Source organism: Bos indicus x Bos taurus, chromosome 10 (assembly GCF_003369695.1).
Source record: "Bos indicus x Bos taurus breed Angus x Brahman F1 hybrid chromosome 10, Bos_hybrid_MaternalHap_v2.0, whole genome shotgun sequence".
NCBI lineage: Eukaryota > Metazoa > Chordata > Mammalia > Artiodactyla > Bovidae > Bos > Bos indicus x Bos taurus.
The window spans coordinates 52,432,418-52,458,334 of NC_040085.1; the positions used below are offsets into that span (position 1 = coordinate 52,432,418).

Consider the following 25,917-nt stretch of genomic DNA (forward strand, 5'->3'; position numbering starts at 1 on the left):
TTTCTTACATGAGTGCTTACTTCACATTTGCTGTCGTCATCATGGAAATACTGCCTATTGCTCAGAGGTTAGAGGGCACATCCATTCATTCATTTAACAAGTATTTTTCAATACTTGTTTTTCAACATCTACTCTGTACCAGCACCATGGTGGGTAGCATTACTTTCTTGCTGTCCCTTTTTAATGCTATTTTAAATCTTCCAAAAGACATGTTACTTTAAATCAAATCATCAAGTCGAGAAACTTTTATTTTTCAAGTGCTGAGCATCAGATCCTGTAGAACCATTGATGTGGCCTAATGCTCAGGCTTCTGACAACTGGCATAGTTTAGCAAACATTACAACAGTGAGGTAATGTATTTAAATATAGCATAGCTGGGTGGTTAGGTATTTTGATTGTGGAACCAGGACCCGGTGATGAATCCTGGCTCTGTCCTTTGCTGATTGGGTTACTTTGGAAAAGTTACTTAACCTTTCTGAGCCTCACACTGCTCATTTGTTAGAGTAGGAACTAATAACAGTTCACACCTCATTGTGTGTACTGAGGATTCAGTGAGATGACCAAGCAAAAGACAGGGATCAGAGCTGGCAGTTACTAATTGCTCAAGAAATGTGAGCTATTAATAGGAGGAATAACAGTAGTATTAATGTAATAACAGTAGTAGTATTTACTTGGGCTCAGCTCAGGGGTTTCCTTATTTACCTGAATCAACTAAGGCGCATAGAAGGAATAGACCTTTTTGTTTTTTTTTTCATCTTCTGGTTAACAATATCAAACAAAAATGTTTTAAGATTTGGTTGTTTAAAATATTTTTGAGACATATGAATCCACTTAAAAGATTAAAATGAAATATATGTTAACATTTTTTCTATGTGCTGAAGGCTTCCTATAGGCTTTCATGGAGGAGGGGTCTCATATCCATTTATTGTGATGGAATGCTACTGCAGGTGCAAACGTTTCAGAAAATTTGTACTAAGAATAGAACAAAATCTAAATATTTATTTAGCTAGATGCCTAATCTAATATCTTTCTCCTAATATTGTAGTGTTAACAAAATTCTAGTGAATTCAAAGTGCCTGACTTGTGGGTTCTTGTTTTACCATCTCATTATAACTAATTTTGTTTATTAATTATACAGAAAATACATTGACCAGATCTGAACATTGTTAATTGATAAAACAAATTACAAATAGCTTCTACTGAATTAAATATCTGAGGGCTGTATTTCTAGGGATTCTACTCACAATTGCCACAGGGTCATTGCTGCGGGTTGCGGCCAGACTGAACTTTTTCACGTGAGTGTTGGTCTCCAGAGCCTTTGCAAATTCCTTCAGGGTTGGAATTGGAATGTTCTATGAGAAAGACACAGATTGTTGATGAATCCTTCTATAGCACCTTCACCCTAAGCTCAGGACCCACAGCTTTTACATACAGCAGTTCCCCGACCTACGCATGAGTTTCGTTCTGAGAGCACATTCCTAGGTCCAATGTGTACGTAACTCCAACAAAGTTAGCCTAAGTACCCAACTAACACAATCAGCTAGATAATACTGTAATGTAACAGGTGTATAATACTTTTTCACACAAATAATACATATATAAAAACAAACAGAAAAAACAAATGTTTTTAATCTTACAGTACAGCACCTTGAAAAGTACAATAGTACAGTACAACAGCTGGCACACAGGGGCTGGCAAGTGTGTGTGCATCTTTGAAAGTTCACAATTTGAAGGTTCGTATTTTGGTGACTTAGATGTACCTTAGATTTTATCCTCTCTAAAAGACATCGATCGTCCATCTCTAGCAACCAACCTATCCAGAGCCAATAGCACTACTTAGTGTCCAATAAGGGAATCTAACAGTGTGACACTCGGGCATCACTTCTGTTTATCCTCCGAATTATGCACACACCACCCTTCCCTCTTTTTCTCTTTCATTCTCTATATTCTAGCCAGACTAGAATTAAACTAGCTCTAACTCATCTTTCAAGACCCAGCAGAAATATCACCTCCTTTGTTTATTGATTCTCTTAGGCAGAATCAACTTCCCTTACCTGCAATTCCGCAGAAATTGGGGGCTTACCACATCACGTTATAATTATCCGCCTAGTGTTTTGCTCCTAATTTAAGTTCTTCAGAATCGAGACTGAATGAATCTTATTCCCCCTTCCATAGCACTTAGCACAGTACTGAGCACCGGAGAGGCAGGCAGTACGGGGCACAGCTAGAGGCTACCATGAGTTCATGGAGCACTACAGGCCAGCTCTGTGACTGGGGACACTGGAGTCTTTTAAAGTCCCACTAAGGATTAAATGAGATAATGAATTTCAAGTATTTAGCACCGTATATGTCACATAGCTAGTAGTTAATAAAAATTAGTTGATATTATTAAATGCTAGAAATTGGCCTAATAAGAAGGAACACAAAAGGTGTCAGCTAGTGTTTTCTCTTTCCCTCATTCTTTCTCTCTCTCCCTCTCACACACAACACAATTTCTCCTCCCTTTGAGAGTGCTAAGACTTTGTCAAAGCAGAAGTGACTTCAGAGAATAGGCTATAAAAGACATTGTGGCTTTCAGTTTACTCTCTCTTTTTCTCTTGGGTCATTTGCTCTGGGGGAAGCAAGCTGTCATGACGTGAAGATATGTTGGCGGCCCTGTTAAGAGGTCCATGTGCTGAGGAACTGAGGCTCCTGCCAACAGTCACATGAGTGCACCCTCTTGCAAATGGAGCCCCAAGCCCTGGTCAAGCCTTGAGACGACTGCAGCTCTGGCTGACAGCTTTACTACAGCCTCATCTGAGACCCTGAGCCACAGCTACCCAGCCATGTCACTCTCAGATTCCTGACACTCAGAAATTATGTGAAATAATAAACTGTTTGTCGTTTTAAGCCTCTAAGTTTTTGGGTAATTTGTTCCTCAGTAGTAGATAACTAATAACACTTGTTTAACACAAGTACTGTAATTCTTTTCAAAGAATTCTAGAAATAATTCTCTTTTTTTAAACCTACTTCTTTAATTTATTTAAAACATTTATTATTATTTTTTAACTTTTTATTTTATATATTAGAGAATAGCCAATTAACAATGTTGTGATAGCTTCAGGTGGACATCAAAGGGACTTAGCAATACATACACGTGTATTCATTCTCCCCCAAACTCCCTTCCCATCCAGGATGCCACATAGCATTGAGCAAATAAATCCACTCCTTCTGAATAGGATATTTTGCCTCAAAATCAGCGACTATAAAGGATTTAGAACATGTGTAAAGGCAGGCAGTCATCTCCAGTAAGTTTTCTGACTGAACGATAAATCAAGTGACTGACAGCAATCATAATGAAATACCTTAATGTTGTTGAGGTTGACTTCTTGCAAGCTGGGGTCATTGGCTTTCATCTGCTGTAGACTTACTTCCACATTTGTGGGATTGGGTGGTTCCTCAAATACTGGCTTGACCTTTTCACCTTTGACCACATCTAAGACACAAGTTTAAATTTTAAAAATAAAATGTAAGGTCTCTCCCATAAAAATCAGAGACAACTTCTCCCCAAATGACCTTGTTTTCATATGTGGTGATTCCAATAATATTCTAATATCAGTGACAGCAAGCTTATTCTCAACTCAGCAAGCAGAGGAATGGTGTGGCTCTGAGTTACAGCCTTCCAGGTTAGTGTTTTCAGCTGCAATGAGAAGTCTCAGTGGTTGATGCTCCATGGAGCCAAAAGTGCAGGAGGCTCTACAGCAAACTCAAACTCCTAAAAGAATATCCACAGGTAGTTATAGCTGCTCCATACGGACCTCTTTCAAACTATAATAACCAAACCAAAGAATCTAAGATGCACAAAAATGAGTTCCTTTATTTCCTAAACCTTAATTCTCCCCTGGCCCATCCTCTGATTTCCATCTTGGAGCTCTAATTTTGAGGATGGTATAGGAAGAGAAAGGAATAGAAAAGAAAAGTGGAAGAATTCTCAAAAGCAGTTAACAGAAAATGTTTGCAATGTATGTAACACACAAAGGGTTCATATCTCAATATACACAGAGCTTCTACAAGGCAGTAAGATAACCCAGTGGAAAATGAACAGCTAATGATCAGAGGAATCTCTATCAGTCAACCAAAAAAATATAAAAAGTAATTAAATTCCGAGAAATTTAAAAATAAGATACCGTTTGATTTGCCAAAAAATGTAAAAAGATAATATTCACAGTCAGCAACAACGTGGATGAAAAAGCATTTTCATATACTGTCAGTGGGAAGGAGAGATATTCCATGTACAGAAATATTCAGTGTTGTCAAGATATCAGTTTTTCCCAAATGCAATGCAATCCCAATCAAAATCTCAGAAATTTAGTTTGCAGATATTAAAAAATGATTATAAAGTTTATATAAAGAGGAAAACTACACAGAATAGCCAGAACAATATTGAAAGAGAAAAACAAATCCAGCAATTCAACCTAAAGAAGACTTAAAGCTATAGGAAGGAAGATAGTGATATTGGTGAAAATATGCAAATATATCAGTGGAACAGAATAGAGAGCCCACAAATAGACCTACATAAATAAAATCAATTGATCTTTGACAAAGCAGCAAAGGTAAAATAGTGGAGAAAAAAGTAGCCTTTTCAACAAATGTTGCTGGAACAACTGGACATCAACATGAAGGAAAAATAACAGAATCTAGATACAGACCTTATGGGCTTCTCAGGTGCTGCTAGTGGTAAAGAACCCACCTGCCAATGCAGATGTAAGAGCTGGTTCAATCCACGGGGTGGGAAGATCCCTTGGAGGAGGGCATGACAACCCACTCCAGTATTCTTGCTGGAGAATTCCATGGACAGAGAAGCCTGGCAGGCTACCTACCATCCATAGGGTTGCAAAGAGTTGGACACGACTGAAGTGACTTAGTACGCACACACAGACTTTACACTCTTCACAAAAATTAACTCAAAACAGATCATAGACCTAGATTTAAATGAAAAACTACAGAACTCCTAGGAGATAACATAGGATAAAATCTAGATGACCTTGGGTTTGAAGATGAAGTTTTAGATACAGCCCTAAAGGCCTAATCCTTAAAAGGAAGAATTGATAAACTGACATGCATTCAAATTAAACATTTATACTCTGCAGAAAATACTCTCAAGAGCAATGGGGAGAAAAAGCACAGACTGGGAGAAAATATTTGCAAAAGACACATCTGATAGACTCACAGATATAGAGAAAAAACTAGTGGTTACCAGTGGGGAGAAGGAGAAGGCGAGGGACACTATATTGGTATAGTGAAAAAAAGGGTTGTTATGGGATTATTTGAAATCATGTGTGTGAATACATCAAGGCTGTATATTGTCTCCCTGTTTATTTAACTTATATGCAGAGTACATCATGTGGAATGAATGCCGGGCTGGATGAAGCACAAGCTGGAATCAAGAATGCCAGCAGAAACATCAATAACCTCAGATATGCAGATGATACCACCCTTATGGCAGAAAGTGAAGAGGAACTAAAGAGCCTCTTGATGAAAGTGAAAGAGGAGAGTGGAAAAGCTGGCTTAAAACTCAACATTCAAAAAACCAAGATCATGGCATCTGGTCTTATCACTTCATGGCAAATAGATGGGGAAACAATGGAAACAGTGACAGACTTTATTTTGGGGGGCTCTAAAATCACTGCAGATGGTGACTGAAGCCATGAAATTAAAAGATGCTTGCTCTTCGGAAGAAAAGCTATGACCAAACTAGACAGCATATTAAAAAGCAGAGACATTATTTTGCTGACAAAGGTCTATCTAGTCAAAGCTATGGTTTTTCCAGTAGTCGTATGGATGTGAGAGTTGGACTATAAAGAAAGCTGAGTGCCAAAGAATTGATGCTTTTGAACTGTGGTGTTGGAGAAGACTTGAGAGTCCCTTGGGCTGCAAGATCAAACCAGTCAATCCTAAAGGAAATCAATCCTGAATATTCATTGGAAGGACTGATGCTGAAGCTGAAGTTTCAATGCTTTGACCACCTGATGCAAAGAAGTTACTCATTGGGAAAGACCCTGATCCTGGGAAAGATTGAAGACAGGAGGAGAAGGGGATGACAGAGGATGAGATGGTTGGATGGCATCACTGACTCAATGGACATGAGTTTGAGCAAGCTCTGGGAGTTGGTGATTGACAGGGAAGCCTGGCCTGCTGCAGTCCATGGGCTTGCAAAGAGTTGGACGTGACTGAGTGACTGAACTGAACTGTGTGAAACTTTTGCAATTTGTAAAATATTATATAATTTAAAAAATCTTTGATTCCTTAAAAAAAAATCAGAAAAAAGATACATATGATAAAGCACTTATCCAATATATACAAGAACTCTTAAAACTCAATGATAAGGAAACAACATGATTTTAAAAATAAGCCAAAAATGTTAAGAGATAGCTCACCAAAGAAGATATACAAATGAAAAATAAGCATATGAAAAGATGCTCCACATCATATGTTATTAGGGAAATGCAAATTAAAATAGTGACACACCACTACATACCTATTAGAATGACCAAAATCCGGAACATTGACAAAACCAAATGCTAGTGAGGATGTGGAGCAACAGAAATTCTCATTCATTGCTCATGGAATTCAAAACCAAACATCTTACCATAAGATTCAGCAATCATGCTCCTTTATGTTTATCCAAAGGAGTTTAAAATTTATGTCCAAAATCTGAACACGGATATTTGTAGCAGCTTTACTCTTAATTTACAAAATTTGGAAGCAACTAAGATGTCCTTAGTAGGTGATCTGATAAACTGTGGTATATCCAAATAATGGAACATTATTCAGTGTTAAAAAGAAATGATCTATCACTGCCACATGATTTAGCAATTCCACTCCTGGGCATATGTCTAAAATAAGCAAAAACACTAATGTGAAAAGACACATGCATCCCCATGTTCACAGAAGTATTATTTACAATTGCCAAGATATGGGAGCAGCCTAAACATATATCAACAGATGAATGATAATATATACACATATGTACAAACAAATATGGGCTACTACTCAACCATGATAAAGAATGAAATTCTACCATTTTACAACAACATGGATTAACTTGGAAGGTAGTATGCTAAGTGAAATAAGTCAGACAGAGAAAGACAACTACTTTAAGATGTCACTTATATGTGAATCTTAAAAGAACAAATTAGTGAATATAACAAAAAGGAAGTAAACTCACACATACAGAGAACAAACTGGTGGTTACCAGTGGGGAGAGGAAAGAGGGGAGGAGCAAGACAGAGAATTAAGAATTCTCTTAATTAGAGAATTATTTTAATAGAGAATTAAGTACCAATTCTTATGAATAAAATAAACTATGGGATATATTATATAACATAGGGAATATAGCCAACTCCATAATAATATATAATAACTATTAATGGAGCATAACCTTTAAAAACTGAATCACTATGCTGTATACCCATAACTTATATAATATTGTACATCAACTGTTACTGTTACAATAAAAAAAAGAAAGGCTCTATCAAATCTTGAAAAGACACAGAGGAACCTTAAATGCATATCACTAAGTGAAAGAAACCAGTCTGAATAGGCTACATACTATATGATTCCAATTATATGACATTCTGGAAAAGGCATAATGATGGAGAGAGTTAAAAGATCAGCAGTTGCCAGAGGTTAGTGGGGAAGGAGAGATGAACAGGCAGAGCACAGAGAAGTTTCAGGACAGTGACACCACTCTGCCTGATACCGTAGTGGTGGAAACCTGTCATTGTGCATTTGTGCAAACCCACAGAATGTACAAACCCAGCAGAGAGCCCTGTTGTAAACTGTGGGCTCAGAGTGATAATGATGTGTCAGTGTAGGTTCATTAAGTGTAACCTACAATGGTTCATTAAATGCACCACTCTGTGCAGGATATAGCTAAGTGGAGAGGCTGTGCATATGGAACGGCATATCTCGGTACCTTTCTCTCAATTTTGCAGTGAACACAAAACTGCTCTAAAAAAATAGTATTTTAAAAAGTTAATGATATGTGTGTATGTGTATGTATAACAGCCCAGTAGGCTATGCATCAAACTTTTTTTTTCATAATAAACATGTTGTCAGAATGTTACATTTTGGTATTGAGATTAAAAGGATGAATATTTTTCATTTGTATGCATAAGAAACCAGAAGGAAAATAAAAGGAATATTGCTCACTGTCTGGGTAAATTACCCAGTATAAATGGTGGTTGACAGACACATTGCTGAGACTAGAAAGCATTGCCAAAGTCACCATTAGAGAGAATAAACTATAATTTTATTAAGAAAAGCTGTGATCTTCTGTGAGTTTTCCTAACAGCTGTATCACACTGTACTGAAATTATTTGATTATTGATCCGTCCCTCCCACAGATAGATAAGTTCCTTTGGGCAGGCACCATCTCTTTTACCTTTGTACCTAAGCCTAGAATGTTCCTGACAGTAAATATTTAGTAAATGACTGATGAATGAGTAAGTGAGAGAGGCTAATGAAGGGTACATTTCTCCAGAAAATGGTGACAAAGAAGAGAGTGGTCTGGAATGTTCTGTGGCAAATCCACACCAGTGTGTCTTTCATGCTTTCTGGGGGAAGTAGGTACTCAAATTCTAATGACAAACATCCATTATTGAGACAAAGAGGTAATCGAACAGAGAAGGAAATTTATCTAAAATACTACAGGAAATCAACTCTGAATATTCTTTGGAAGAACTGATGCTAAAGCTGAAGCTCCAATACTTTGACCACCTGATACGAAGAGCTGACTCATTGGAAAAGACCCTGATGCGGGGAAAGATTGAGGGCAAGAAGAAAAGAGGGCAACGGAGGATGAAATGATTGGATGACATTGCCGACTCAATGGACATGAGTTTGAGCAAACTCTGGAAGACAGGGAAGCCTGGCATGCTGCAGTCCAAGCTGTTGCAAAGAGTCAGACACGACTTGGCCACTGAACAACAGCAACAATCACAAACATCCATAATTAAGACAAAAAGACGTTTCTCGAATAGAGAAGGAAAACTTAGCTAAAATACTATAGCTAATTAAAGCGTCATTATGACATAAAACTCTCCTTTCTGTGCTAAGCAAACCTTTTTATCTGTCATTTCCTCCTTTGACTGAACCTATCAGGAGAGAATTTGCCTGCAATGCAGAAGATCATGGTTCGATTCCTGGGTTGGGAAGATCCCCTGCAGAAGGGATAGGCTACCCACTCCAGTATTCTTGGGCTTCCCTTGTGGCTCAGCTGGTAAAGAATCCGCCTGCAATGTGGGAGACCTGGGTTCGATCTCTGGGTTGGGAAGATTCCCTGGAGAAGGGAAAGGCTACCTACTCTAGTATTCTGGCCTAGAGAATTCCATGGACTATATAGTCCATGGGGTTGCAAAGAGTCAGACACGACTGAGTGACTTTCACTTTCACCAGGAGTGTGTTCTGGGCAACACACTCTGATCGGTACTAGTCACACTGCCAGACAGGGCTCCCAGTGCTGGCTACTTATTCTGATCTGATTACTCACAGCCCAGTGATCCTTGGTGAACTGACAAAATCCACCTTCAAAGCCTAAAAGAATTCCAGACTCCCCAGGGGCCCAGTCAACAAGCCTCTCTCCTATCAGCAACACCCGGAGGCTCCCAGGTTTCATAAAACCACATATTTCATGTCAACTTACTTCTCACAGGCCCTTTGCCACCTTTTGTGTTGGTTGTTTCTTCATCAAACTTGGGATTGTTGAGCAAATTGTGTACTCCAAGAACAGCTGAAAAGCAAAAATAATCTGTGAATAAAACTTAAGTTTGAGAAAGCTTGTTAAGATATCCACATTGTTAATTTTCCCTTTGCAGAACAATTCTTCATACCATAAAGATAAGTCTCTTGACCTCACTTGTCTTGCAAAGTGTGTGACACATGTATAGTATTAAATAAGCTTTTTTTTAAATCCCTCCTCCTAAGATCACTAGCATTCTTCACATCTTTCTACATCTATATATCTGGAGTCGTGTAGGATCTGAGGGACAACGGTCTAGTGAAAGTGAAATCAGCAAATGAAAATCTGCTTAGATCTCCTAGTTAAGTAGATTCATCCCTATGTTTTCTCATCTGTAAAATTTGAACGTGGGACTGAGTCTAATGATATTTTAAGCTCTAAAATTATATAGACTATAGTATGTAGTTATTCTGGAGACAAAGGGCTGAAAGATCATGGTCCTCTTTCAGTGTAGGCCTCCCCATTGCTTTCATCTCTCAGTACCGAAAAGAGTGGTTCTTTTCCCTTCTAGAGCATCCCAGGGTGGGAAATAAGAGATGTCGGCAATAAAAGGTCCGGTAAGCAGGCTGAGATTTTGAGTCTCCTGTACTACACAGAACTCACACCAGAGGGCAGTACAGTATGCAGGAGACAGCACCGGCCATAACTGAACACGGAGCAGGCACTAACTGCCACTGCCCACCCAGCTTTCCCTTCCTTAATGAACTCCAGGTGAGAAATTCCAGGAGGCCTACTGGGGAAGGATCCCAGAATAATCTGCCAATGGTGGCAGGGGCCCACCTCTGAGCTCCTCATCGGCTGTATACTATACTCTAGAAGGACTGCCCATATAGCCAACAAAGGGTAAATGTTCAGAGCCAGCGAGTGTAGGGGTTTAGAGGAGCAGTCAGGAGCAGTCAGCCTGAGTTTAAATCCTGACTCTGTTATGTACTATCTGTATGGCTTGAGAAGTCATTAAATGCCGCTAAGCCTCAGTTTCCCCATCTGTAAAACAGGGATAATCATTACATTTACCTATTACAAGGGTTAAATGACTTCCTATGTGTTACGCACTGTTCTAAGTGCTTTACAAATTCTTGTTAAATAAATAAGAATTTGTCACTGTGTTTTTGGCCTTGTCTAGGGAGAATAAACACAGGACTCTGAGACCATCCAACAAGCATATCTTGCTTTGGCCCCATATTCACTATGCAACTTATGATTATAATTTCACTCCCCTTGTCAAGTTTTAATTTTAGAATAAGGCAGAGTTGGTTCTCCTGGGAGGAAGGAGATTATTATTACTCATGTCTTCCAATGGAATAACAATGTGAAAATTCTTGCCAAAGCTGTGGACTGTTTTTCAAAGCACCTCTATCCTGTGGGGACCTAATGACCCTAATAATGCAGATTTCCATCCAATCAGCACACAAATACGTGGGTACATGCATGGAATCTTTTTCAAAGGAAATACAAGAAACGGGAGGAAGCTTATATAATTCATTACATATTATTGTACTATTTGGGTTTTTTCTTTAAAAAAAAAAAAAACTTTTTACTTTATATTGGAGTATAGCCAATTAACCAGAGAAGGCAATGGCAACCCACTCTAGTATTCTTGCCTGGAAAATCCCATGGACGGAGGAGCCTGGTGGGCTGCAGTCCATGGGGTTGCAAAGAGTCGGACACGACTGAGCGACTTCACTTTCACTTTTCACTTTCATGCATTGGAGAAGGAAATGGCAACCCACTCTAGTGTTCTTGCCTGGAGAATCCCAGGGACGGGGGAGCCTGGTGGGCTGCCGTCTATGAGGTCGCACAGAGTCAGACACGACTGAAGCGAATGAGCAGCGGCGGCGGCAGCAGCTTAGCCAATTAACAATGTTATGACAGTTTCAGGTGCACAGCAGAGAGACTCAGCCACACATACACATGTATCCATTCCCCCCCGAAACTCCTCTCCCATTCAGACTGCCAATAACACTGAGTGGAGTTCCCTGTGCTATACAGTAGGTCCTTGTTGATTATCCATTTTAAATATAGCAGTGTGTACATTTGATCCGCAATTCCCTAACTATCCCTTCCCTGGGTTTTTTCTATCTGTATGTATAACCAATTCACAGTTCACATATAATAATAATTATTATTATACTGTTGCTATTGTTAAGAAAACTAGAAAAAATGAGCAGACTGGGCTAAATATGGATGTACTTTATTGGGGAAATATAACAGTAAAATGGGTTCTGCTCTATGGTTAGGTTAATATAACTAAGTGGGAATCAAAAACAGTGACTGTGGGAAAGAACAAGACATTTTGTGATGGAAATGGAAATTTTGTGATTATAAAACGCCAAATGTGAAGCTCTTTTGAAGGCATAAGGGCTGTTATTTTGTTGTTTAAATTCTCAACACTCCTTCATATTTCTTCTCTTTGACTTCTCACCGTAACTCTTGGATTTTGTAGGATAGGTGTTACTGTGGGTACTTTTCAACTGAAATATGATTTTACATTTTATAGCTGAGATACAGTGAAATGTTTGCTCAGAGAGCTTAGGTGACCTGCATCCAGCCTCTCAGCTGCCTAATGGCTGAAGTCAACTTGATACCATAGTAACAATCAACAGTGACTGACACAGGGGCTCAGAGGCTGTTCCAGGGGGTCAGTGCATGTCTGGAGGTCACAGAGCTAGACAGAAAAGCTTCCCAGAGCTGAGGACTAACCTGCAAGGTCATAGAGTTCAGTGTCGGAGGCGCTGGCCAAAGCTTCTTCCAGTTCTGGGTCCAGGGTCACCTTTTCTTCTTTATGAGTTTCTATGGGCTTTTCTTTGGGGATAAAGACTCTCCCTTTAAATCAGAAGAAAAACAAAAGCATTGTGTGCTGCTGCCTTGTTCTAGGGGAAGTGAACTAACCAGAGAATGTACAGCTCTGGTCATTAAGAGCTGAAGCATTAAACCAATGCAGGTCCAACCAGGATTAGTGGGTTAGTGACATTGGCATCATCTCAGAAATTAAGGAATCCTGGTTAGACATGCTCCTGGGTCACTGGTGGTCTTCCTGGGGCCCTGTACACACCTCACTCTGATCCTTCCACTCTTTCTGGAAAACTTGTTCTCTGCTCCTTTAACCCAATCATGTGGCTTCTCCTAAGCTCCCCTGAGCAGCTGTCCACCCCGTCTGGACCCCTATTTATTACTCTGGCTGCTCCTGGACGCCTAACCCCCTAAGAACCATCTGCAGATTAATCTGGATCAGGAGTTAATTCACCATAGCTGCTCCCCAGACCTCTGCTCCGAGAACAGAAGACGACAGCTTTCCTCTTGTTATTCTCTCACTACCCTAATACTGCAAGCTAATTGGCCTTTTATTGAAGAGTTGACATTACAATTAATTTTTTCCTTCACCATTGGTCTAACAATAACCATGCTGCCATAGAAACAGCTCCATGTTTCCACTGCAAACCTTGGTTATTTGCCCAATTTGTCACTGCCCAACCTTACTTTCTTAATAAAATGACACCATCAGTGGTTCACGGGGCACTGGATGCACATGGTTCAGAGCTGCCATGACGCTGCACAGGGAAGGCAGCAGCCAAGGAGCTGGCACTCCTGCTTCCGTGGCCCCAGCACAGAAGCTGAGATGGCATTCATTCCAATCCATGTTGTCCAGTGCCTGCCCCATGCCAGTTTCTGTGCCAGGATGCAAGAGAGACACAGTCCCACTGCGGATCTCAGATTCATGTGACACACACACAAAACTGGAAGTAAGCAAAAGGATGAATGCTGTCACAGTGCTACGGGAGCAATAGAAGGATGTCATGATAGAAGGAGCATGTTTTAGACAGAGGTCAGGGAAAGCTGGAGGCCCTGACATTTAAGCTGGGACTCTCAGCAGGTAAAAAAATGGGGAGGCAGGTGAGAGAGAAGACGACCTTGGGGTGGGAAAAGAAGTTGGCAGGTTTGGGGAATGGAGTGAGGACAGTGGGGCTGAGCTTAGTGAGGGGAGGGGAGATGCAGTCAGAGAGGTGGGCCGGGTGAGCTCTCCATGACTCTGAGCACCGTGGCAATGGTTTGAGACAGTAAGCAGGGAATGACATGATCGGATCTGTGTTTTAAAAAGACAATGGATACCATGAGGTTATCGGTGATTCCAGTTGTATTTTGGGGACCAAGTCACTGTTACAGCTGAGGAACCTGGATAGGGGATTGGTAGCCACTTTTCCTCCAAAGGGGAGCTCAGGGTGGGGAGCTAGGGAGGAAGATTTTCCTGTCTTAGTTCAGAGCTCACTCCTTGCTGAAGGAACATCCTCTTACTCCTCAGGCCCCTTCCAGGTCTATCAGAATGTTTCTCACTAGACCACATGCTCCCTGAGGGCAGGGCAGGGTCTGCCCTGTGGAGGTCCCAGCACCTGGCACAGGGCTCTGAGGCCAGGAGGTGGCTGGTAGGTGCTAGAGGAACAGATGATTAAGTGCACTGGCCTCTAGCGGAAGCATCTAACAGAGGCAGACCCGGGCAGACACCTGCGACTGAGACAGGCCCTGGTCAGGAGGAACACGCCAGTGCTTGATGCTGCTTTACACTTCCGAAACTGCTTCTTTAGGGCTTACATTTTTTTTTTTTTTAATGAAACGAATTTGAATACCATTACACCCTAAGTATTCAGTTCATTTTGGGCTTCCCAGGTGGTGCTAGCGGTAAAGAACCCACCTGCCAATGCAGGAGACTTAAGGGATGCAGGTTAGATCCCTGGGTGGGGAAGATCTCCTGGAGGAGGGCATGGCAACGCACTCCGGTATCCTTGCCTGGAGAATTCTATGGACAGAGGAGCCTAGTGGGCTACTGTCTATAGGGTTGCAGAGTCGGACACGACTGAAGCAATTTAGCACAGCACAGCACATTCAGTTGATTAGCCTATGGGTTCCTTTTTCTGTCCCCTTACTCAAGCAGATTATTACTTTTTGTGGCTAAGCAGATTTTTTTTTTTTTTATAAATTATGGTTACCTGTGTGGGTTTCAGAAGCCAGATTCACACTTTTCTAATGACAATATTCTCTCTTTTGAACTGGCAGCTTTTTTTGTTGTTCTTGCTGTTCAGATCTTTAATTTCTCTGCACATTAGTCTGTATTTTTTAAAATTTTATTGAAGTATAATCAATTTACAATATTATATCAGTTTTAGGTATACAACAGATTCAATATTTTATAAATTAATTATATTTAAAATTATCACAAAAGAATGTTTATATTTCCCTGTGCTATACAATACATCCTTGTTACTTACTTTATACATAGTAGTTCGTGTTTCTTAATCCCATACCTCTATCTCACCCTTCCTTTCCTTTCTTTCCCTTCTGGTAACGACTAGTCTGTTCTCTATTTGTAGCCTACATCTTCTGCCATGGTTCTTTTTTTTTTTTTAATAGACTTCATTGTTTGGAGCAGCTTTAGGTTAGCATTGGGAAGTACAGACAGTTCCCATGACCGCCCTGCCCTTCAACCTCCCCTCTAATGACAGCCCACAGCAGTGTGTGCTTGTTACAACGGCTGAACCCACACGGACATCACTGTCACCTAAAATCTAGTTTATATTAGTGTTCACTCTTTTTTTAAAAATTTGGGGTTGTTGTTTATAACATTGTACAACAAAGTGAATTAGCTATATGTATAATATATAGATCTCCTTCCTCTTTGCCCTTCCTCCAACCTGTCCCTCATCCTACCCATCTAAGTCACCACAGAGCAGCGAGCCAAGCTCCCTGTACTATGCAGCAGGTTCCCACTGGCTATCTCTTTACACATGGCAGTGCATGTATGTCAATCCCAATATCCCAGTTCATCCCACCTCCCTCCCGGGCCATGCCCACATGTCCATTCTCTAGGTCTGTCTCTATTCCTGCCCTGCACATAGGTTCATTTGTATCAGTTTTCTATATATGTATTAATATATGATACTCTTTTTTCTCTTTCTGACTTACTTCACTCCACCTAAATATCCATCAACAGATGAATAGATAAAGAAGATGTGGACTATATACAATGGAATATTACTCGGCCATAAAAAGGAACACAATTGGGTCATTTGTAGAGACATGGAGGACTCATCCTTGGTGGTGTATGGTCTGTGGGTCTGGACATGTGTCCACACACATATGTCCACCAGCTACGATGCTTTTAATCCTACTGAATCCAGTTCAGGCTTAGTTCCCACTGTCAGGCCAGTTCCCTCACCTGACCCTCCACAACAATACACTGGGGTACTTACGTTGTCAGACTGCACCTGTGGTCCTTACCTTTCTTTTCTCCAGTGAAGGGCACAAAGTCTTCCCTGTCTTTCTGCTCCAAAGCTTCCTTCTCCAGGTACATAAGGAGGTGTTCGCGGTCAAACGGGCCCGTGGCTGCTTTCTGTGTCTGGTCTTTCTGTCGAAATCCAGCTGGCAGCAGTGCACTCTGATGAGACACAGGAATGAGCAGGAAAAGGGGTGTCTGATATGTTTTCCCTCCCTGACCCCTGCTGTGTAGGGGGAACTTGGGCAGAGCACACCTCGCAGAGATGAGGGCTGGAGCTCTGGCATATCTTTGAGGCCCTATTCACTCTAACATTCTGTGTTGACGGCGGGTGATCCCAAAGAGCTCAGGCAGAACTCAGGCGGCTGAAACAGCCTCAGATTGCTGCAGCTGCCTTCTAGAACAAGCCACCCTTCACAGCCTCTTTCCTTATAGATCCCACTTAGGTTTGTCCAGCAGTGCTCCCAGGGATGCATATGGAAGAGCCAATATGGCCACACTCTCTTCTTTTTTTATTTTTTATTTTAAAAAGGTTTTTTTGGCTGTGTTGGGTCTTCATTGTCTTGTGGGCTTCTCTAGGTGTGGCACTCAGGTTTAGTTCTTCTGAGTCATGTGGGATCTTACGTTTCCCATCCAGGGATCGAACCCATCTCCCTTGCATTGGAAGGTGGATTCTCAACCACTAGACCACCAGGGAAGTCCCCACACTCATTTCTAATCTCTCCTGGGAAACATCCAAGCTGGTAAGTGAACATTATGATAGCTATTGATATCTGCTTGATGAAACATAGAGGTATCTCTTTTAAGTTTCAAAAGCAAAAAAAGATACTTGCATTTTTTAAAGTAAAAAAAATTCCAAATTATCTGGCATTATAGAATATCATATAAATATTTTAGTGGATGTTTTTATTTATAGTAAAATCACTATTTTAGATGTCTCTGCCTCTAAGTTTGAGATAATACTAGCAGGGCTGAAGAAAGTGCTTGATAAACAAACATTATAACAAGCTATTTACCTTTGTAAGAGCTCATAAAAACATGAAATGCTCCATTTAAATCTATTTGATATTACAGTTACAGTTATTCTAATATATCCATTATTGTGAGATCACCAAGATTTTAACTTGTTTATATATATTAAAGAAATGAGATATTAAAAATATCTGCTTTGGGGGCTAAAGATTTGGTTTAAATACCATCTCTGACATTTACCAGGTTACCAGTATGGGATCTTATGTAAATTACTTTTCCTGGTCTGTCCCCTTATTTATGAAATGGGGATAATATAATTTAAGTAAAGGACTCCTGGGCCCAGCAGAATACATGACTCAGAATAAACTTGGTCATGTTTCTTTCCTCTTTCTTTTTCCTTTCTTTTTCCATAAGTCAGTCTAGTCCTTCTTGGAGTCAATGGAAAATATTTTCTGGCATTTACATTAAACTGGTTTTTGAGAAATGAAATTGCCATATCAAATATGTGGCTACTGAGGTTCTCCATGGTTTATAAAAAAGTAAGTGATTCAGAACCAATTAGGGAAGAACACAGACTCTGCATTTGTAGTTCAGGGATTCCTATATTATTGTTTAAGGACATGCTATATCATGCATCCCACCTTATCACTAACCACCTGCTTCAGTTCCAGGTCACTAACCTCAGGATCTAGGTCATCAAGAACATTTTCCAACTGTTTCAGTTCCTCTTCTGAGAGTTTGCCAAGAAGCTCATCTTCATCAATGTTCTTGTATTTCTCCAGCTCTTTTTGAAAAGGGAGTGCCATGGTTTCTTATATGCCTTTCTCATGGGCCACGAACATTTAACTGTGCCAGCTTCCTAAGACTTCAGAATACTAATAAGAAGAAAGAAAGACTGTTACCTCCTTTTGATAAATAGGACTTATTAGCAGGAGACAGAGCTATGCTATCTGCCCATGGAGTCTTTCCACTGGACGAAACAGTCAACAAAATAAGTAGTATTATCTTCATCACAGCCTGTGTGCTTACAAAGTATTTTCATGCATATTATCTCCCTTATTTAGATTTTTACAATGATGTGGAAAGGAAGCCTGGAGAGATATAGATATCACATTTTACAGATGAATATTCTGAGGCCAAGTGAAACATGAGGCAAGGGGGCAGGGCACAACTTTTAAAAGAATGACATAGCCATAGGACATGACAAAAATTGGTTAGAACCAACAAGGTCCAAGGTGGCAGAAGATGTGACTTCCAGTAAACATTGAGCCTTATTATATGCTCACTGTAACACATTAGCATCTAAATGACACACCCACAGGAGCCAGGACAGTTCTGAGGTCAACCAGCAAAGGCCAAAAAGTGGGCAGTGGCCCATTTCCTGGAAATCTCCACCCTTTTCCCCAAACAGCTGGAATACTCCTCCCCCTTATTCAGTTTCAGCTTAAGTTCAGTCGCTCAGTCGTGTCTGACTCTTTGTGATCCCATGGACTGCAGCATGCCAGGCTTCTCTGTTCTTCACAATGTCCCGGAGTTTGATCAAGCTCATGTCCATTGAGTCAGTGATGCCATCCAACCATCTCATCCTCCGTCATCCTCTTCTCCTTTCGCCTTCAATCTTTCCCAGTGTCAGGGTCTTTTTCAAATGAGTCAGCTCTTCGTATCAGGTGGCCAAAGGATTAGAGTTTCAGCTTTAACATCAGTCCTTCCAATGAATACTCAGGACTTATCTCCTTTAGGATGAACTGGTTGGATCTCCTTGCAGTCCAAGGGCCTCTCAAGAGTCTTCTCCAGCACCACAGTTCAAAGGCATCAATTCTTCGGTGCTCAGCTTTCTTTATAGTCCAACTCTCACATCCATTCATGACTAAGGGAAAAACCATAGCTTTGACTAGATGGGCCTTTGTTGGCAAAGTAATATCTCTGCTTTTGAATATGCTCTCTAGGTTGGTCATAACTTTTCTTCCAAGGAGCAAGCGTCTTCTAATTTCATGGCTGTAGTCACCAACTGCAGTGATTTTGGAGCCCAAATAAATAAAGTCTGTAACAGTTTCCATTGTTTCCCCATCTATCTGCCATGAAGTAATGGGACCAGATGCCATGATCTTGGTTTTCTGAATGTTGAGTTTTAAGCCAATTTTTTCACTCTCCTCTTTCACTTTCATCAAGAGGCTCTTAAGTTCCTCTTTGCTTTCTGCCATAAGGGTGGTGTCATCTGCATATCTGAGGTTATTGATATTTCTCCTGGCAATCTTGATTCCAGCTGTGCTTCATCCAGTCCAGCATTTCTCATGATGTACTCTGCATATAAGTTAAATAAGCAGGGTGACAATATACAGCCTTGAACACTTCTTTCCCAATTTGGAACCAGTCTGATGTTCCATGTCCAGTTCTAACTGTTGCTTCTTGACCTGCATACAGATTTCTCAGGAGGCAGGTCAGGTGGTTTGGTATTCCCATCTCTTTAAGAATTTCCCACAGTTGATTGTGATCCACACAGTCAAAGGCTTTAGTGTAGTCAATATAGCAGAAGTAGATGTTTTTCTGAAACTCTCTTGCTTTTTCCATGATCTAGTGGATGTTGGCAATTTGATCTCTGGCTCCTCTGCCTTTTCTAAATCCAGCATGAACATGTGGAATTTCACAGTTCATGAAATTTCACAGTTGAAGCCTGGCTTGGAAAATTTTGAGCATCACTTTGCTAGCATGTGAGATGAGTGCAGTTGTGCAGTAGTTTGAGCATTCTTTGGCATTGCCTTTCTTTGGGATTGGAATGAAAAGTGACCCTTTCCAGTCCTGTGGTCACTGCTGAGTTTTCCAAATTTGCTGGCATATTGAGTGAGGCACTTTCACAGCATCATCTTTTAGGATTTGAAATAGCTCAACTGGAATTCCATCACCTCCCCTGGCTTTGTTCATAGAGATGCTTCCTAAGGCCCACTTGCCCCCTCCCCCTCATTAGCCTATGAAATTACCCATTGCTATAAAAACTGACAACCCATACCCTGGTGCTGCTCTAGCCTCCCGGGATGGCCCACACTCTGTCTGTGAAGTGTGTTTCTAAATAAATCTACTTCGTACCTATAACTTTGGAGAAGGCAATGGCACCCCACTCCAGTACTCCTGCCTGGAAAATCCCACGGACGGAGGAGCCTGATAGGCTGCAGTCCATGGGGTCGCTAAGAGTCAGACACGACTGAGTAACTTAGCAGCAGCAGCAACCTATAACTTTGTCTCTCACTGAATTCAGTTTGCAATGAGACATCAAGAACCCAAGCTTCATTAAGTCCTGAGACCAGGTGTGTGCTCTCAGTTAAAAGATCGCAGGTTCAAACCCCAATCAGAGTTGCATGGTTTACGCAAGCGACTGAGAGCCTTGCTTGAGGTCTCACAGCTGGGATGTGCCAGGCCTGTGGAGTCCCCGTGGAGTAAATGCCTTCCCACCAGATTACTTTGCCTCCTTCAGCTTTCCACAGAGAACAACAATGAAAAACAATGCGCTAATTGTAAGGCAGTTGTAAGGAGCAGACTTGTGTCTTTTCAGAGGGAGAGTGATGTGAAGAATACAAAATGGGGCTCATTCAGGAAAGAGAGTTTGAACCATCCATGTGAGAAAGCATTGTCAAGAAACTCCCCTGCAACTAAACTAAGACAGAGTCTAAAATTCTGGCTACTCTCTCCACTCTTCTCCCTTCTTTTCTTCTTTCTCCACCTCCCATTCTCTTTCTAGTCTCATTTTCTTTTTGTTTCTAAAGCCATTCTCCCCAATTCTTTGTGCATGCTAAGTCACTCCAGTCGTGTTCGATTCTTTGCGATCCCATGGACTGAAGCCTATCAGGCTCCTCTGTCCATGGGATTCTCCAGGGAAGAATACTGGAGTGTGTTGCCATGTCCTCCTCCAGGGGATCTTCTCGACCCAGGGAATGAACCCACATCTCTTATATCTCCTGCATTGGCAAGCAGGTTCTTTGCCACCTAGTGCCACCTGGGAAGCTGTAATTCTTTGTACCCCTAGACTATTCTTTTTTCAACTTTCTCTTTTTATACTACCTCCCTCCTAAACTTCCACTCAAAATGAAAATTTTCTCCAATCCCTTCTTTCTGGCAGAGGGACTTTACTAATCTCCTCTAGAAAGATAATACTGCATTCAGGAAATAGCAATGTGCTTAACTGACTGTGTTTCTCTTTTGGCAGTATTAATATCAAGCAGATATTTCAAGGCAATAAATACTTGTGTAAACCTACTGTTTGCCAGGCATGGTTCTAAAAAACAGGAATACACAGATAAATAAGATATGACCCCTTCCCCAAGGAGATCACAGCTCAGTGATATATACGTATGTGTGTGTGTGTGTGTGTGTGTGTATACATATATATGTACATATGTATAGGATGTCTTCCCTATACATCTTGCCAAAGAACCAGGGCTTTATTCTGTTCCAGATGGGGAGTTACTATACATTTTTCAAGAGATATATAACCTTTGAAAAATAGGCTGCAAAGCATGTTACAGCCACTGCAGCCAGCCCAACGGTGCGCCCTGAGGGGACTCAGGATAGGAAAGAACAGAATACTGGCCCTAGAAAAGGTGCATATCAAAGGAATGATTTCAGTGAGCCCAGTCTTTTGCAGCTCCCCACACATAAAAAAGTGCTAAATTCATTAACTTGAGATGTTTGGTTTTCATTAATTAATAGTAATCTTTTGATGGTCTGATTCCCTGGTTTTTGTAGCAAAAAACCCTATATATATGGGTTCCTACCGGTTCCTAGCATACCTCTCGGAGAAGGCAATGGCACCCAACTCCAGTATTCTTGCCTGGAAACTCCCATGGATGGAGGAGCCTGGTAGGCTGCAGTCCATGGGGTTGCTGAGGGTTGGACACGACTGAGCGACTTCACTTTCACTTTTCACTTTCATGTATTAGAGAAGGAAATGGCAACCCACTCCAGTGTTCTTGCCTGGAGAATCCCAGGGACGGGGGAGCCTGGTGGGCTGCTGTCTATGGGGTCGCACAGAGTCGGACACGATTGAAGTGACTTAGCAGCAGTAGCAGCAGCAGCATACCTCTCAGAGTTATCTGAGAGACTTCTGACCAGGTTTGAGTCCTCAGAAAGTCCACTGAATAAGACATAATTCTCAGCTTTGAGGTTGTGCTTTTTTTTTTTTTTTTCAGTCGACAAGTGCTGCAGCAGAAGTCATGAACACAGTAGGATGGGTGGGGGAGTTGAGTGGAAACTGTGAAAAAAGTTGTGTTCGAGTCTTGAAGGAAAAGGTCATGAGGCGGATGATGTATGCAGGGAATGGCAACAGCATAAACAAAGGTACAGGATAAGGAGGGACTTTCCTGGTGGTTCAGTGCTTAAGACCTTGCACTTCGACTGCCAGGGACTCTGGTTCCATAGCTGGTTGGGAAACAAAGATCCCATATGTTGCAAGGTGTGGCCAAAAAAGCAAAACCAACAAAGACAAAAAAGAAAGTACGTGATGCTTGGTGAATGGCTGGTGTGGCTAGAGGGGAGGAGCGGGGGGAGAGGAAACAACAAAAGACAAGGTGGGGACGCCTGTGAAGGGCCTTCCCTATACATCTTGCCAAAATCTGGGCTTTATTCTGTTCCAGATGGGGAGTCACTACACATTTTTCAAGTAGAAGAGTTGGTCTGAGAAGACTTGTTTTCAATAAGGTAATTCAAATGGTAAGAATGAAAACCAGGTTGTTACAGAAAGAGATTGGATGTGGGTGGGCCACTTAAGAGCTATTGGAATATTGTTCCTCTCTCCTATTTCTACTGTTTACCATGTACCAGTTTCTGGTTTTCTATTTTGGTGTCTTTTCCATATCCAATGTAACTCTCTTTCCCTTCCATCTGCCTCCCTTCTTTTAAACTTCTATTTTGGTGTCTTTTCCATATCCAGTGTAACTCTCTTTCCCTTCCATCAGCCTCCCTTCTTTTAAACTTCTTTTAAACATCAGCCTCCCTTCTTTTAAACTTCAATATTCCAGTAAAAAAACCAAAACCAAAACAAACCAGAAAAACCCTAGCCTACTAAAGTCAGAGAAACCAACTGGACTGTATACACTGTTTTCTGGTCCCAACTACCACTAATTTATTATGTGAGTCTGGACAAGAATCTCAGCCTGCCACGCTCTTAGCTATCAAATGAAATGGTTGAACTACCCTATGGAATAGATTCTAAGACACACGGTTTCTCACATTTAACACTTGGAAATTGAGGACTGTCCCACAACTGATGGTCCTACAATTACTCGTGACCTAGCAGTGGTCAAGAAGTCATATCTGCCCTGCCTATAAATACATAAATATGAAAAGCAACAGCTTCGAAACTAGCAAAAGGGGTGTCAGGGATTTGCAAAATGTCCCAGGGACTTTTTAAAAGAGTGAAGCACTCTTTTAAAACTTATCATAAGGTTTAAGAGCCAACATCAAAGGCTTTTAGATTTTTTACAGGTTTTTAAAATTTAAATAATTTACCATTTATTTAAAATTTAAAAAATTACCACTCTTCATGGCAAGGAGGAGATATTGTGTGGAAAAGACGAGTGATTCAGAAAGTTGGAATCTGAACATGAAGAAGCTTTAAGACTATTAACCAATTCATTTCCACTTTCCCTTTTTATGTATGCACAGAGGTGATATATGATTTTTTTTAAACTATGCGTATCCGTAGACACTTTATTTGTAGTAGCCAAAACTGTAAACAACCTGAATGATCATTAGTAGGTGAGGAGATAAACAAATTGTGGTAACCCACCTAATGGAATTGAGAAGTAGAATATTTCCTGCCATATCAGTAAACAAAGGCTCTCACAGTCATCAGTGATTGCAGCCACCATCAATGCTGAGCCCCGAAGGAACTCGGGAAGGAAAGAATACCTGCCATCTAGCAGCCATCAGACCACAGTCATGCTCCACAGTAAGCCTTGAGGAAAGTCAGGATGTGAAAACACAGGATACTGGCCCCAGAGAGGTGAGGTATATATTAAAGGAATGATTTCAGTGAGCCCAGACTCCTGCATCTTTCCATACATAGAAAACCACTAAGTTCCTTAATTTGAGATATCTGGTTTCCCTTTAATTAACAATAATCTTTTGATGTTCCGATTACTTGCCCTTTGTTGCAAAACTTCTATATAATCTGCCACCCCCATTTGCCTCCTCAAAGTGGTCTCTCAGGATTACTTGAGATGCTGTCTCCCAGGCTTGACATCCAAAAAATCCCCACTGAATATAACATAACTCTCAACTTTTAGATTGTGAATATTTTTTAAGTCAAAAGAATCTACTCAGAAATAAAAAGTAATGAACTATTGATACATACAACAACATAGATGAATCTCAAAACAATTATACTGAATGAAAGAAGCCACACCAAAAAGAATGTATGTGGCATGGTTCCATTTGTCTAAAATTCTAGAAAATGTAAACTGATCTATATGACAGCAAGCATATCAGTAGTTGCTTAGGGATGGAAGAGAGGTAGGGAGGGGAAGAGGAGTATGAAGAGGCATGAGGAAATTTGGTGGGTTTCTCATAACGGCTTCACAGGTGTATGCATTTGTCAAAACTCGTCAAACTTTTGCTTCAAATATGCGCAATTTGTTGAATGTCAATTCAAAAAACCATGTGTAAATCTAAAACAGCTCTTCAATACAGTAAAAAATACATTTTTAAGAAGGGTCACTTTCTTTTTGGTAATGCTGTGTGCCTTTCAGGATCTTAGTTCCCTGGCCAGGGACTGAACCCAGGCCCTGACAGTTAAAGAATCAAGTCCTAACCACTGGCCCACCAGGGAATTCCCAAGACGGGTCACATTTTATTTGGTAGCATGGGCACTTCCCTAGCAGTCCAGTGGTTAAGACTTCATGTTTCCAATGCAGGGCGTGCAAGTTTGATCCCTGATGGGGGATGGGGCAGAGGGAAAAAGATCCCACATGCTGTGAGATGCAGACAAATGATGAAAAAAATTAAAGACAATAATTGGCAGAATTTTTCTTCACAGTGCTATGTAAAATATTGGTATATTTTATGACCCAGGTATCTTAGATAAGATTCTATTTGTAGCTCTGGTCCAGAATTCTACAAGTATACCCCAACTTCTTATCTTCCCCTGAAACAGACTAGTTCTGGTTTTCTTGATCATACCATTAATTTACCAATCATGAGTAAGTGTTCCTGTGTGTACTTAGTTGTTCAGTCGTGTCCGACTCTTTGTGACCCTATAGACTACAGTCTGCCAGGTTCCTCTGTCAATGGGATTCTCCAGGCAAGAAGACTGGAGTGGGTTGCCATTTCCTCCTTTAGGGGATCTTCCCTACCCAGGGATTGAAACCGCATCTCCTGCATCTCCTGCACTGGCAGGCAGATTCTTTACCCCTGAGCCACTTGGGAAGCTGAATCTACCGCTCACTTCCAAAATTCTGATCAGCTGAATGTCCTCCCTTTCCACCCTTGTCTCACCGGTTACCACTTCCACTGGATTCTTCCTGCATGATACTTTTCACATCATCCTTTTCTGTCAGTCTTGTTTTAGATCTTTGTTCCTTTGGACTTGGAGTACCCTCATTGCATTTTTAAAGGATTCTATTCTTCCCTCTAAGCCATCAGAGTACTATAGTTAGATCATCTTTCTTCACACTGCAAACAAGCCACTTCCCTGATTAAGGACTTACAATGGCTCCCTTTTGTCTACAGAATGAAATTTACACAACCTAGCATCCCAAGCTCCCACTGTTTGGCTTTGATCTGCACTTTGCATTTTCTGTCTTCATAACTTTCCTGAGGGAGCCCTCCAACCCAGCCAAAATGGTTTATTCACTCTCTGTGGTAGGCAGAATAATGGTGCCCTAAAGATGCCCACATGCTAATCCCCAGAATCTGG

The 25,917-nt window shown here is 40.9% G+C and overlaps 1 protein-coding gene across 2 annotated transcripts in view; it reads right to left on the reverse strand.

Annotated features, from left to right (window-relative positions):
• The window catches only part of TMOD2 (tropomodulin 2), a 55,543-nt gene that overhangs the window by 21,178 nt on the left and 8,448 nt on the right, over positions 1-25,917 (reverse strand). For both annotated transcript variants that reach the window (XM_027554006.1, XM_027554007.1), the window contains exons 2-7: positions 17,696-17,890; positions 16,049-16,205; positions 12,482-12,604; positions 9,686-9,772; positions 3,345-3,475; positions 1,245-1,352 (exon numbers count right to left, since the gene is read on the reverse strand). In XM_027554006.1, coding sequence (XP_027409807.1) covers positions 1,245-1,352; positions 3,345-3,475; positions 9,686-9,772; positions 12,482-12,604; positions 16,049-16,205; positions 17,696-17,821 — 732 coding nt within the window. In that variant the 5' untranslated portion in view covers positions 17,822-17,890. The remainder of the gene's footprint in view (positions 1-1,244; positions 1,353-3,344; positions 3,476-9,685; positions 9,773-12,481; positions 12,605-16,048; positions 16,206-17,695; positions 17,891-25,917) is intronic.